This window comes from Aythya marila, assembly GCF_965140915.1.
Source record: "Aythya marila genome assembly, chromosome: 1".
In the NCBI taxonomy this organism is placed as follows: Eukaryota; Metazoa; Chordata; class Aves; order Anseriformes; family Anatidae; genus Aythya; species Aythya marila.
This window is the reverse complement of record NC_139042.1, coordinates 164445312-164459748: the sequence shown is the minus strand read 5'-3', so window position 1 is coordinate 164459748 and position 14437 is coordinate 164445312. Positions and strand designations below refer to the sequence as shown.

The following is a 14437-nucleotide window of genomic DNA, read 5'->3' as shown; positions in this document are numbered from 1 at the left end:
CTTTCTTTCCAAATTCTTATCAGCAAAAGTAGCAACTTCTAGAAATAAATAACTGCCAAATTATCTCCCAAATCTTTAAATCGATCTTTTAAAAATAGAGTTAAAATAGATATCTTAATATGAGCTATCATAGATTTTATTTTTTATGTGCTGAATACTCCAAAATGCGAGTAGTTGAGCAAGCATCCAGTACATAACTTTTTAAAATAGTTCTTCCCTCCCCACAATATCAACCCCCCCGTTTTTGTTTTTGTTTTTTTTTTGTTTTTTTATCCAAGTCATGCTGGTTAGATCCCTATCTATAGTGACTTCCCAGTAAACACCACGCTGTTTGATATCACTAGGATATGCTACCATCCTATGAGTGAAAGAAGTCAGTGAGCCGGTGAAAAGCCACCGCCTCACACGAACAGAAAATTCATCCAGTCATTGGCTCGTTCTCTTGGAGCATCAAACAAATCCTAAGCTTTTATTTTTAAAAGCTTTTGTGGTCTTCCTCTTGCTGGGCCAGTTCAGAAGGTCATCGCTGAAGACAGAACTGATGAAGGCAAATAAACCAAAAAGCAGCAGATAGTAGTGTCTCTCTGTCCTTTTAAACAAATCAAGTTCGCACAAAACAAAAGGAGACAAGGTTAAAATGAAGTTTATTAGTTTTTTTGGTTTTTTTTTTAAGCTTTTTTTATATAAAACTGTTTGTGAAACAGCTATTTTATTCCCATGGCAGAGTGACCCCTGAAAGATGCACTAACCCCTTTCTTAAGGCCTTAATAAGAAAAAATTCAGAATTTTTTTGTTCTTGTTCCTTAAACCCAAAAGTTTTACAATTCACATAATTTACAAGAACAAACAAAAAAAAAACAAAACAAAACCACATAGTGTAGCCTGTTACACTGACATTCCCTCTTCTCTTTTGGAAAAGCAAAACGTAAAATAAAAAAGGGCTAAGTGGATATTCTGAACAGTTTGAAAGCACGCTGACTCCACCAACGTTCAGACTTCCCTTCCATTTCCCCAAGCTGGCAGGTAAACCACGTCTTCCGCCTGCCTTCAGAACTGAAGGCAGCCTCTGGGAATGATCTGGGGGTGCATGCTGTTGCCACAGAGGACAGCTGCTCCTTTCCCCAACATGGCACCAATGTTTCCACATGTACAAGGTTAAGTTTGTTCGCATGATCTAAGCAAGCAGCAGCTACCTCTTCCTTCGTGAGCCACGACCTAGGAGTCTTCGGATGTTTTTCAAGCTTCCACTGTTAACGTATAGTGTTTCTTAAAACTCTAACCTCCCTACCCCACATACACAAAGTACAAACACCCCATCACCTGCATCCATCCAAGCCTTCCTCCCACACCCTACAATTTATCCTGTGATTTGTTTACCTTTTAAAATTGAATTTCCTTGGATGTTGTGAGAAAGAAAGCGAGAGGAAGGGAGACAAATCCAGTCCGGAGTACTCCCAGTTCCACTGTTCTTTCCTGCAAAATGTAAGGCTCCGCGAGCCTTGCATTGATTCCGGATTTAATATTTAACTTCAGCTACGGATTTGTTTTTTTAATTTATCTGGGTTTTTGTTAATTTTAATCAAAAAGCATCAAAAGGGATAGCGCACCTTTCATTTAAAACAAAGTCTTTCGAGACTAAAAAATAGATCTTTATATATATATATATTTATCCCTCCCTCTTTAGTTCCCCCCACCTGTTTCCTTTTTCCCCCTCCCCTTCCCACTGTCACTATGGAGATTGTGTCCATGGAAACAGCTGGTTCGGACTCCTTGGTCGGATTCGGTGATGCCATCGGTCTTGAGTGTGATGTAAGAATTGATGAAGGAAGTGCTGGCGTTGGCAGGCACGTCGAGAGGGGGCATGGCTGCACAGTGGGAGAGATTCCATTCACTCACGAATGTCCACCGCTTTTTTTTATCTCAACAGCCTAACCTGAAAAACAAAGCGACACCGGTGATGTGTTGGGAGGCTTCGCTTCCTCGGTCCTCCAGTGCTCCCCCCGCGCTTTGGGGAAACGCACCGGGCAGCCTGCTGCTGCAGCAACACCCAGGTCTCGAAGTTTGGGGGCTAAAAACAGACGCAAGCACAACAGTGAGGAGTTCATAAAAGCAAATCCATGTAACGACAAGTAGGAGCTTAACAGCCAGCAGAAAATGAATTAAGCCTGGCTACGGAGGAGCCCAGAGGGCAGAGCTGCCTGCACCCTGACCAAGCAGATAATGACACTGGTCTCAGCACCAGACGAGTCCGGGCACAGGAACCGAGCTCCTGAAATGGCTGGATTTCACAAGCTAAAGGTAGAGCTATGGCTATACTAATTGCTGATCAAGTAATACCCATTTGTGTTGCCTAATGGCCAGGCTGTGGTGGCAAAAGTTCATGGAAGGACTACACTCGTGATGTCTTTCCAGACACATGTGGGAACGTCCCAGTGCTTGGCATGTTCATTCTCCTGTCCAGACGCTCTGAGGAGACAAAATGAACTCCAGGAGTTCACTACGCTGGTGGAGGTGTAGTTCAAAAGAGAAACTGCAGACAAAGTTAAAATTTCATTTCTCTAAGCCACAGTTCTCATTCTTAATCTGCACAGCCAAGAAAGCAAAGCTTGAAATAATATATTCCTTTCTTCCCTTCTCCCGCAACACAAGCAAGGCCCAGAAGCAATGCATTTATTTAGTAAGTTAACCCTTTGATGCAACTTGGATAAATCCCTCCCCACCAGCCAGTGGGATTGGGTAAAGAAAAGCTCCCGACGCAAGAGGCACATCTGGAAAGCCGTTGATAGCATTCGGGGTGTGCCTGTGAGCAAGGTAACACCCCTGATCACTCAGAGCAGGCAATTAAACTCCAGGAGTCCTCGGTGTGATACAGAAGGCAGTGCCCCTCTGATTAGCAGCACACCAGTTAGATCACATCGCAGCAAGCTACCTCTTGGCTGCAAACATCCCCTCCTACGGGGGTGCCAGGCTCCGAGCGAAGAGTCGGGCAAGGAGGTAGGAAAACAGACGGGTGAGCCGTGGAGTTACAGCTCAAGGGGAACGGGGGGAGGCTCCTAGGCAGTTCAGGCAGCTGACCTGTGTGGTGCTCATTACCGTGCAACTGCGAGCCCGCACTGAAGGAGTGTCAAGGCCGTGTTGCTGTCTCTGGCTCCTGTACAAGTGCCGCTTGCCCATGCCTGGAATCCATCCAGAGCATTAGGCACTGGCTCCGGGAGAAAGCAGGCTCACCACACAGAGTCCTTCCCCGTTCCTGGACGGGATCCAGAGCACCAGACTCACTCTCACAGTCACTCTCCAGATCTGGAGTTGATCCAAATGTTCTGGAGGCAACTGGCTCAGGGAGAAAGAAGCAACAAACAGAGACAGCATACACTGACTTGCCTGGAAGTGATCCAACACGCAGGATTTTTCCTAACTTGCCGGGCCGAGGAGTGAAGCAAGACGAAACAGCCCAACAGCTGACTGCCCCTTCCAGCTTTGCACTAAGGCCTGCGCAGCAGCAGCTGCTGTTCCACCAGGACAACAGCAGAAGTCCTCTAAACTTAGTTAATTACCCCCAAAATGCAGCAATCCTTTTTTTTTTTTAAGAACAGGGCCTTTCGGATTTGCGTGGTTTTTGTTTTGCGATACGAGGTCAGGCTGGACAACTTCATCTCTAAAATATTCTCAGCCCCAAAGGAGGCGGCTAAACAGGACCTTCAGGTGAGAACCACCCGAGGCAAAAGCAGAATTGGGAAGCAATGATGCCTTCGAGAGATGCCTAGAGCACACAGCTAACATGGTGCTGAGATTCCACAGCCTGCAAGGTCTTAAGCCAATACATTGCTGTTGTATATATAAAAATTTAGTGCTGGAAAGTGATGCAGTAAACAGAGCTGCACAAAGGTCTCTGGGACATACTAATAGTCACAAACTCCTTATTAAAAAGCCTACAGAAATCATCCCTGAGAAGACAATTCCTCATCTTCCCTAGTGTTAAAGAGCTGCACCTGATGCACTGTCTGTAAGGCTGCCATCCTGTTCAAGCATTATAAACCACACTGGCTTTTACACTTAAAGAGAAAAGCTTAAAAGAATCCCAACGTCCCTTCCATAGAAGGAAAAAGTTACTCGAATAATAAACTTTGACGTTTAATGCTGTTTGCATGGTAACTGTTTTAACAACACTCCAAAACCAAGAACAAATATCATTAAAAATAAAATCACAGAAAACAGACCTAGGCCAATGCAGCAGTCACTCTACAAAGTGTTTATAGGAAACACTAGCTGTCTTCTGCACTATACTAAAAACCAGAATTCTTCAGTTCATCCCTCATCTTTCATAGAAAACACCATTAAAAGCCCTTCACAGGTACTTAGTTGGGAAACAAGCAAGATTATAAGGCAACGGAGGTGGCTGGGAAGCGAGGAAATGGTGCTGAGGGAAAGGGACCACAGTAATCAGCTCGGACAGCAGGCATGAAAGAGCAACTTCAGCTGCAGTGTTGCAAGAAAAAGAGAAACGACTGCCTGGAGTAAGAAATGCACCTGAGCACTGAAATGAAGTCTGGAGACTTTATTGGGCTAGAGTTAATGGGTAAACGTGGCAACAGGACCTAATTTGAAACCACTTAATTCGTTTAGACCTCCCTGTCGCCACCAAATGGCAATGAACTCGACGGAAATGAAGTAAGAAATCCCTTCCTCATCATATTCCCCAGTGCTGATTCCCACCTCTGCGCTGCTCCCTCCTTGTGCCAGGGAATTCACCCAGCCACACAGCAAACCAGGTTAGGACGAGGGCCTAATCATGGCGAAACTTAATTTCAGACAAATCGAGTTTCTGACCAGGTTCACACGTGGCTGTATGAACGTTTGGGCTCGGCAAAGGGAGAGGCAGGAGGAAGGAGGGAGCTGGGGCTTGAGAGCAGAAGTGCTGCCTTCTGCAGCGCTGCAGTTGCCTGTGACTTAAGGAAAAACCCTTCAAATCCTTATGGGCATGATCAGGGGACTACGAAAGGAGATTTCTGCCACTGGTTTAGCTGGGGGAGTAATCAAGCAGTTGCAACAGCTCACAAGCTTTGTCTCTCACCACTAAACAGAAGGAACTGCTGCAGAAATACAACCAAATTCAAGCCACTAGCCTGAACAGTCTGGTAGCAGGACAAAAAGGAAACACAAATTAGTAATTACAGATTTTCTGCATGTACACAAGATCACCTTGTTATCTCATAGCAGTGGGGAAGAGCACTGCAGGTAAGGAGCCACAGGAGAAGGCAGGTGGAAACTGGAAACTCTCCCCAACTCACCTGTGCTTGCTTTTATTTCCATTCCCAGGAGTACACTTCCCCCCTCACCCCCGCTCCGACTGCTCTGTGCTGAGGCTGCCTTTCACCATCTTGTTCTGCAAGGAGGGAAGAGAGCAAGGAAGGAGGGGCTGACGAACCAGCAAGCCAAAAAGAGGAGGAAAAAGAAAACAAGGGAGAAAAGGAAGACAGGGGTAGGGAAAGTGAACATACAGAAAGTGAGAGAGAGAAAGAGAAGTCAGTATTGAAACCAGACACAGATTTTCAGACAGAGTTTTCCCTGTGACAAAAGCAGGCAATTTTGCAAAAGTAAAGAGGTTGGGATACGAAAGCCTGGTTAAGAAACACAGAATTTAACACAAAAAAGTAGAACAAACTTAGCAACATCACTTGTAACTACCCCGCAGATGGCTTAAGGAAACCTAAGAGTGCGGTGCCCCCGAAAGGAGAGGTGTCCCGTCCCCTCTCTGCCCCCCTCTGTGCCTCTGCATCCTCAGCAGTCCTCCCGCAGCAGCACTCGCTGCGCTGCAGACACCCAGCTGGCTGGGGCTGCCAGCGGAAGCCGAACCCTTCTGAAGATGATTAGTTTTCAGACAGCATTCTCCCCGTGATAAAAGCTGCTGTTTTGCAAAAGTAGCACATTCAGGACATGGATGGTTGAAGCATCAATGCTGACAGAAGGAAATGGGGAAGCTCGCTGGGGAGCGCAGGGGAAGGCAGGAGCAGTCCCTCCGGACTTCGCCTGCCTCTGCCTCGAGTGTTAAGCGCAGTTAATGAGGCACGGAGCACCTTTGCTCTCCAGGAGCCACTTATTATGATGAGGTGTATTTACTGACGTGAGGCACGGACTAAAAAAAGGGTAAGAAGCGCTATACTGGGGGACTTAGTGAGTGTCAGTGGATTTATGAAGTTAGCTCCTCCACCCATTAACTACAGAACAGAGGAGTGAGACATTAGACAGCTACTAATTAGCTACTGATGTTAAGCTGTTGCTCCCTAACAGCCTGGTTTTAAACGGTCTAATCTAAAATCTCTTCTCCTTTCAGTTGCTCATGCTCGTAGCTTGCAAAAAAAAATGGGTGTAATTTGTTTCCCAGTCATCCTAGAGCAATGGTTTTCAGCCTTGCTGTTCCAGCCTCCCAGCCGGCTGGAACTCCCCACTCCAGTGACTGCAATGGAAGGAGCACGGCGATGCTATATCCTGCCCTGCAGAAGAATTTGCAGCAAACCAGCAATGAGTAGTGAACCACAGAGCAAGGGCAGAGTCACAAGCAGGCAACAAAAAGCCCTGCTTGACTGCAAACAAATGATTCGTGTATTTACTAAGCAAAAGCCACCAAAGTTCAGTGTCAAAGGCTGCTGATGTTGAACTTCTATTTTTGAAGCGACACAGCAAGTGTGCAGCGGGGTAGTTTCACATAAAATTCACAACTTTTATTGCCTCGTGAAGTACCTTAATCAACCTATTTGGCAGTGTTCCCCCTCTCGCCCCCTCCAAGATTACTTCAGAAATCATTGTGCCTCTTCAGCATCTTTTCCAAGAGGTTGGGTTCCATAAAACAGTCGTTTCCTTTCATGGTTTGGGTACCATCCGAGCGAATACTAATATACAGCAGTGCTGACCCAAGCCAGCCATGAAAAGCTTTAGAACCATCTTTCACTGTAATACTTCAGGCAGCGGGCAGCAAAAATAAAACAGCCTTCATAGATGCAACCTTCTTACTCTCTTTAGGCAAGTATCCAAAGCTGGGAAGAGGGTGGCACTTCTGGAGTTGCATTCCACAGTAAGGGGAGCTCACCCCTTCCCTTTTTGTTAGGCAAGAAGTGCAGGCTCATGCAACATTAATGCATCAGTTTAAGCTCGCTGTGAATTTTCAACATCCTCTCCACAGTTTTACAGAGTAAGTGATTTTCTTTTGTATGACGGAAAGTAGGCCAGGTCTACTGACTGGAGGTCACTGACTCAATGCCCCCAGAATCTTCCAGTGCATTTTAAATACATCTACATAAATGCATCATATTGTGGTGAAACATCTAGAAAGGAACATGAGACTAATTCTTGTGTGTTTACAAAAGACAGATTAAAGATAATCTGTGAAGACAAAAGACCACCAGATGTCAGTCTAATTCTAGGCAGAGAAGAGATCTGCAGACAAGAACTAAATGGAAACTAATCCCTGCTAGAGAGCAACAGAATTACTCCCTATTATCATTTATTCTTCCAGCATGTGTCATCCACACTCTCACACAATTTTCGTCGTACCCAACTGGCCACAAGAACACCGTTTTCCTGGATACTAGAGATGCAACCTCCCTTATGGGCTGTGGACTGGGGGAGTGGGAGTGGGAGGCATGAAGGTGGATGGATGTTCCCAGCCCTGTATCACACTGCTTATAGGCACAAGAGAGTCTGTTCTGTCTGTCTTGCCTCCGCTTTCCACCCAGAGCAATGAACTCCAGCTCCTAGCACCACTGCATTTGCAGGCTCCAGGGACATTCAGTGAAGCATGCCCAAACCCTAGGCAGAAGCAGCATGCCGAATCCATCACCAAAGCCAGGAAACAGTGGGTCTTTTGGAGAGCCAAGGATCTACAGAAGAGCTGAACATATATTGTAGGCTGAATGGTAGGACTCAGTTGAGTTACTACCAATTTACTAGGACAATGTGTTTCAGGTTTGTGACTACAGCAGTTCACGTTTCCATGAGCTACTCTTCTTTTTGCATCCTCAGTAAATCCATGAAAAAACCCACACCACAGCTTGCAACGCAGCACTTGAACAGAGGCAGTGAGCAGCGTACTGATTCTATCACAGAAGACAGGAAATGAAGCTGGGTTTTCTAAAGAGTCATCAAGGATCTAAAGAACAACTGAGCAGATACAGCAAAAAACTTCATTTATCTTCTTAAACTCTCCGCATTCTTCTCAAGTCGGTGTTTGCCCCCAGAACATACCACAAGCACACATCACAGAAGAATTCATCTAAAAGCATCTCTGACTAGAGATGTTATCCGGGTCTGAAATTACTGAAGCAAATTTAGATACCAGAAGAGGGCAGCAAAAAAGCAGGTCTAATACAGGAGAAGATTCTTACCTTGTGCTTGGGGCACCTCACTGAGAAATTCTCTTCGTTTAGTAAACAATCTAGGAGAGGAGAAGACAGCAATTTATTACATTTTCAATAAAAAAACAACTTGAATAATACATCGCATGTTAGTCTTGCTTCTCAGGTATACATTTTTATTTTATACATTTATACATTTTATTTTAAACATTTTTTTAAGGAATACTGTCTTACTAGCAGGTTTGTCCGACACCCCCAGTTTTAGCAAATAAAATTCCTAAACCTCCCAAGTGACAACGTCACCTGGATGACCAAGCCAAGTCCAAGCATTCCCAGTCTCCCCACTCCTCTGCATCGCCGAGAGGAATCACAACAGCAACTCTACAAATCCTGTACCCCAACCCCCTTCACCTACTCCAGCCTTCCTTGCTACAGCACAAGGAAGACAGGCACCTTGATCCGATCTGAACAGACGATCCCTGCTTCATACTTGGTAGGAAAATCTTTGCCTTTCATGCTTACCCCAAGGCCCTGCCAACATGGGGGCAGAAGGGGAGTGTGTCTCTAGCTACGCGTGTATATGACAGTTTATTTGCAATCCCGAATCCCGGTGATCAGTTTACACTTTGACACTATCCCTGGTAGTCAGGTCACTCACGCTGCTCTTGGATCTGCTTCCACGATTCGTGTATGTGAAGCCTCTATGATCTAAGAAATAGCTTAATTAATGATTTAAACTTATTACGGAAATGGGGCACCTATGCAGAAGCGCTTGTTTAGGAAGGAATTATGCAGTACAGTATCCCACAGAGCATTTCTTCACGGGCAGAGACAGTTCAGGTGTTGCCTCCCCTCTCACCCTCGTGCTCAGGTATCTCCAAGAGCTGCAGGGACAGCAGCAGTGCTGTCCGACTGCCTCTCACCCTGCAGCTTCCAGGTTGCCTGTACTTCACCCTCACAGCCAGGTCCAGGAGCAGCAGCACCCTGCCAAGGAAATTCAGCTGCCTTCCCTGGGCACCCTGAGCTGCAGAGGCACCTCTTAACTCGCCCAGACTTCTCACATCATTTTTTCTGGTTGCTTCAGGAACCAAAGGCAGGCTGACCCAACAGAGTGAGAATTCAGCAAGGTGCTTACAGCCGCCCGTCTTCTCCAACCTACCCAAAGAGTGAGCAAGGAAAGAAGCACGCTGGTAAATAAAACGTGCTAATTTAAAATGCTCTTAAGTATGTAGCATAACCAGCGCTACCTGCTGCTTCAATCTGCTGGAAGAGTTTAGCAGACAGCAGGAGACTGCAACTAAAGCTTGAGGGAAAAGCTTTCTAGACACCCAAGCTTTGGCAGAGCATCTCGCCGCTATGAAATGCTTATGTTTCAACATGAGTGCCTCTGGCCTGAATCAAAGGGAAACAGCATGCACTGGGCTAAGTTACTTGAGAGATTTTAGCAAGGAAGAGTGAAACCCTTAATCCTGCCATGGATAACGATTTCAAATGTGGTATTAGCAAATAACAGAAAAGAAGTAAAGAAAATGTGTCTCTTTATAAGGGCAGGAATCATACATTTAGACTATACATCCTGAATCACCACTGCATAATACAGCAATATAATAAAAAATATACAGAGCAGTGATCAAAAATATAAACAATATGTTAGAATAGCATTTTCTTTTTCTTTCTTGGAAATTCACCATGGGTAGCGAATGCAGTTCTCTATCTCATGCATCAGAAAGGAACAAGGATCATAAAAGGATCAGGAATGAGAGTCAGATACCTTGTACCTCACGTCTGATCTGATTATGGAGCTCTATTTCTTTGTAAGTCTGGCATTTTTGTTGCAACAACTAATAAAAGACCCAATTAATGACGATTTTTTGTTTCTCTTAAGGGACAACTGTGAAAAATAGCTCACTACAAAACCAGCTGAATAACTGAGGCAGCAGAACTTGCTCATCATTACCAAGTTGGCCTGGATTTCAGTTAGCAAGTATTTCATATCACAGATTACAATTCACCACGAAGTCATCAGACACATCGCTATGATCAGCTCATCGTGGCAGAAAGGGAAAAAGAAGAGAGGCTTGTCCTTGTTTGCACAGATTTTCTTCCATAAAGTAGTCAGGGAAAACCTAAGACATTTTTAATAGAAGCAGTTTTTCTTCTGCAAGCTTCACACTTTGTCTCACCCTCTGTGTTCTCCTTGTTACTCATCTTTAACGATACTTGTGAAGACACAGGATTTCTGCTCTCTGAAAATTCGTTTTATTTTGCTGCTAGTCTTGTCCTAATTTACTATAAAAAAAAAAAAAAATTGTGTTCCTGATACTCCCTACCATAGATGCTGTGGGGGTAAGCGTGCCCCAATAGTCCGGATCTGACTCCAGGTGGGGAGGAAGAAGCAGAGGGAGCAGATACAAAATTTCAGAAAACAAAGATCCTGTTTCCATGGAGACATCCCTAGGACTAAGTTATCTTGAGATATCACAGGCTCTTCATAAATTTGGACAGACGGAAGCCAAACACAGACAACGTTAACCGCAGCCATTTCCATATAAAAATTATTAAAGTGGCACTACTCATCTTGATTTTTATGCAAATGGCTAGCAGGAGTCCTCTTGCACAGAAGCACGCCCAGTATTGCCAAAGATTATTTTCTATGAAAGGAGATTAAAATGAAGGCTGACTCGGGATATATACAAGCATCCATATGTACAAACGGGAGGGTTACGGAGCCGCATGCCTCGCATAGCAGCCAGTTAGCAGCAGCAGCACAAAACCTGGCTCCTCACCAGGGCCAGCACCAAGCCCAGGTCACGCCACAGGGCCTGCCTCCAGCACTGCAAGGAGCTGAAGCATTTGGAGGTATTTCACCAAAAATATAGTGCCTTTCAGCTGGGGGAACAGTAGCTGTCAGGGCGCTAGCTTCTAATCCACAGGAATGCAAAGGTGAAGACACATTTCGGCTCAGTGTAACTGCCTAGGAATCCACCACACATCTTTAGGCCCAGCTACGGCACCGTCACACTGCCAGGGCTGACAGAGTAACTCTGTCAAATGCTAAGTGCTTGTGACCTGACATACCCTAAAAAGCACTCCAGGAAGTGTTTTCTGATTTTTCTTCCTAAGGTACAAAAGAAGTCATACGTATTCTAAAGGCCTGAGAGCCCCTGTAAATGGCCGCACAAAGTTTTGAGGCCTCAGAACCAGATCCTCAGTAAAGCAAGGGGGACTCCAGCCTTCCTAGCAGGACAGGGGACTTCAAAGAAAACTACCACAGAGCTGAAGGAACTTGAGAATTATCTGTATTTGATTCACTACAAGAAAGACAGCAGCACTGCATAACCAGTAAAAAGGGTTTATAGGCAGGCAGCAGACTGAGGCAAGAGAGAAGACTGCTGATCTGCTTCTCCAGGAGGCCTGCATTTTGCTGCTTGGGCATAAATGAAAATCATGTCCTTTCCCATACAGCTTTCTTATTTCTTTTATACAGATTTACTGGAAGAGCAGCTATAGATTAGGACAGCTTGATTATTTCCATAGATAAAAACAACTGCAAGCAAGGTCTTTACTGTCATACCAGCAGACTGAGACTTTCAATGCTAAGAATCTGCTTCAAGCTGGGCTCTCTTGTTTGTTTTGGTTGAAACCTCCGGCTAAAGCAGTCTAACCATTTCCTTCAAACTCTCTTGGAAAATGTTATTCTGCCCATGTCAAACATCCCAGCAAACTTTGTCTGACAGTCTCTAACAAACTCTAATCTGCAACAGGATCTGAAGTTTAGCTACGGCATTCTCTTGCCAACTTAACACAAAGTCAGCAAACACAACCCTCTGCAAGGAGGTAAAGGGATTTTGATCTGCATGCCCTCAGGAGAGGTTTTGTAGATTTTAGTAGTTAAATCCCTGAAAATTCCACCCGATGTGCTTTTGATTGGGGACAGACCGGTCTTTTCTGTAAATGAACCTGTGGCCTCAGATGCAGGCACCAGAACCCAAAGCTGTGAGGTTGTCAGGGCCTCCTGAAGTCTGTGCAGCCTGAAGGAAGGAGGCAACCATTTCAAAACTGTGAGGCACTAGTCCAGCAGGCAAAAAGGCTAGCGGTAAGGGAAATCTGGGGCAGGAGAAAGAGTGGAGCACTCGTCTAGGAGAAGTTAGGAGCAGGGATGAGTGGAAACAGAAGTACGCGATCGAGGAGGGGAAGAGAGGGGAGAGGAGAAAGCCAGAAGTCCTTGTTCTCAGTAAATCATACTGTTCCTGGACCGAAACCAGAGTTCCACAAGTTTTACCATTCCTCTGCTATTCTTTAAGTATGCTGGTGAAACTCACAGCCAAAGTATCCTGTCTCCATGCAGCTCCAGCCCACCAAGTGGCTTGCGATTTATTCCTGCCATATTACTCAAAGCAGGGAAATTAGCTTGGAATGGTGCCCTCTGACAGATGGCCACATGACAATGCGATGTCTCATGACAAAATTTCAAGTACAAGAAAACGAAGCAAGCATAGCCTTGGAACCTGAATTCAAAAAGCTACTCCAAAAAAAAAAAACCAACTACCTCAGAGGTTGCAATGTCGAGACAAATGTTAGGAAATGACAAATTTAATGTAGCCCACTTCAATGTATCAAATGGTAGACATATTATACTACGTTTAACATGGATTTAATACAGATTTAATAGTAGGGATTTAAGAGTATGACTGTACACTATTTTTTCCATGGAACACTGCCTCTTCTGTGCATGACACAGAACTGCTCTTGGGAATCAGTCATGATTGTTCAGTAAATTTGTCATCTGGAGGATCCTACTGCATTTGCTGAAGTGGAGTAGATTTAATGAGGAAGGTATTATCTGAAGAAAAAGGACAATATCTTAAGTTTGATACCTGTATTTAGAACAAAGAAAATGCTACATACTATACATAAAAATTCAAATTAAGCACCTTGAACTATTGGGCACATTCTCTATAATTCATTTTGCGTTTTCATGGCATTGAAAAGGCCATGTCAGAAACCAGAAGTAAACTACTAAATGCAGTATGAATGCAAATATGATGATTCTCTATCTCAGATGTACAAGCCTGTTAACGTTCACAGAACTCTTTGGCATGATGGACATGAACATTAGAGAATTCCCCAGCTCTACTTTCAGAACTGAGAAAGAATCTTATGTGGTAAATTAAATACAGAGTTACACAAACAGCGAGGATAACGTAATGTTCATTAATTGAGTTCCCCTTCAACCTATGAGCTAAGGTAGAGCCCTATGGAAAAATAAATCTTTAATGAGGTGATCACTATCTTATAAGATACATTCCTAAGATAACAACATTAAACTTGCAAGGACAGCCTTATTTCTGGCATTTTTGAGTGTGATTTTTTGCAACCTCAATAATGTTTCTTTAACGTTGTATTTCATGTAAAATCAAGACTTCTCCATCTCTATTGTGGGAATAGTAGTATTCCACTGCTATATTAATTGCATTAAATACACTTCTATTGGAATAAAATGTGCTCCATTAGGGTGGGATTTCACAGCCAGAAGTGCAATGTAGTCATTCAGCAGTGATCATACCTACTTCGTTTCGTATCTACTAACATTTGAAAAACAGCATAAAAAAAATAGATAGAGCTACTGTGGAAGTGGGATAACAAACAGGAAGCTTGCAATTATATGCCAGACAAGAGATGCAATCTTGAATCCTTACTTCCTTGATACTAGTGAGATGCACAGTACTGGAATACTGGGACATTATTCATTCTAAAATTCTAAAACTCCTCCTCTAAACACTGAATAAAAGTAGCAAATTCAGCAAGTGCAAACCATCCAAGCTGTTAGCTTACACAGTAAGTAAAAATTGGACCTACTGAACAGACTGGCTGAAATGCTTGTAAGGAAGGGGGAGAAGGAAGGCTGTGCTGCAAGTGGTACTGAAGTTTCTACAAACATTTTGCACTTGAAGTCACTATAATGCCTATCTATACGAGTCTAACTCTGAAAGAGGGGAAATATCTTTCTGGTTGCTTGCATCCTCTTACAGTTTTTTTCAGCCAGTTCTCACATTGCAGCCGCTTTTCAGTTGCCGTAGCTGCATTCT

At 44.2% G+C, this 14437-nt stretch overlaps 1 protein-coding gene across 5 annotated transcripts in view; it reads right to left on the bottom strand.

The window, feature by feature from the left end:
* Positions 1-627: 627 nt before the first annotated feature.
* Positions 628-14437, bottom strand: part of TCF20 (transcription factor 20) — a 112621-nt gene continuing 98811 nt past the window's right edge. For 2 of the 5 annotated variants that reach the window (XM_082780697.1, XM_082780696.1), the window contains 3 exons: positions 8379-8428; positions 5289-5416; positions 628-1933 (listed from right to left, as the gene is read on the bottom strand). In XM_082780697.1, coding sequence (XP_082636823.1) covers positions 5333-5416; positions 8379-8428 — 134 coding nt within the window. In that variant the 3' untranslated portion in view covers positions 628-1933; positions 5289-5332. Of the gene's footprint in view, positions 1934-5288; positions 5417-5508; positions 5566-8378; positions 8429-14437 lie in introns of those variants that run through there. The other 3 variants (XM_082780698.1, XM_082780700.1, XM_082780699.1) reach the window with 3 other exon arrangements.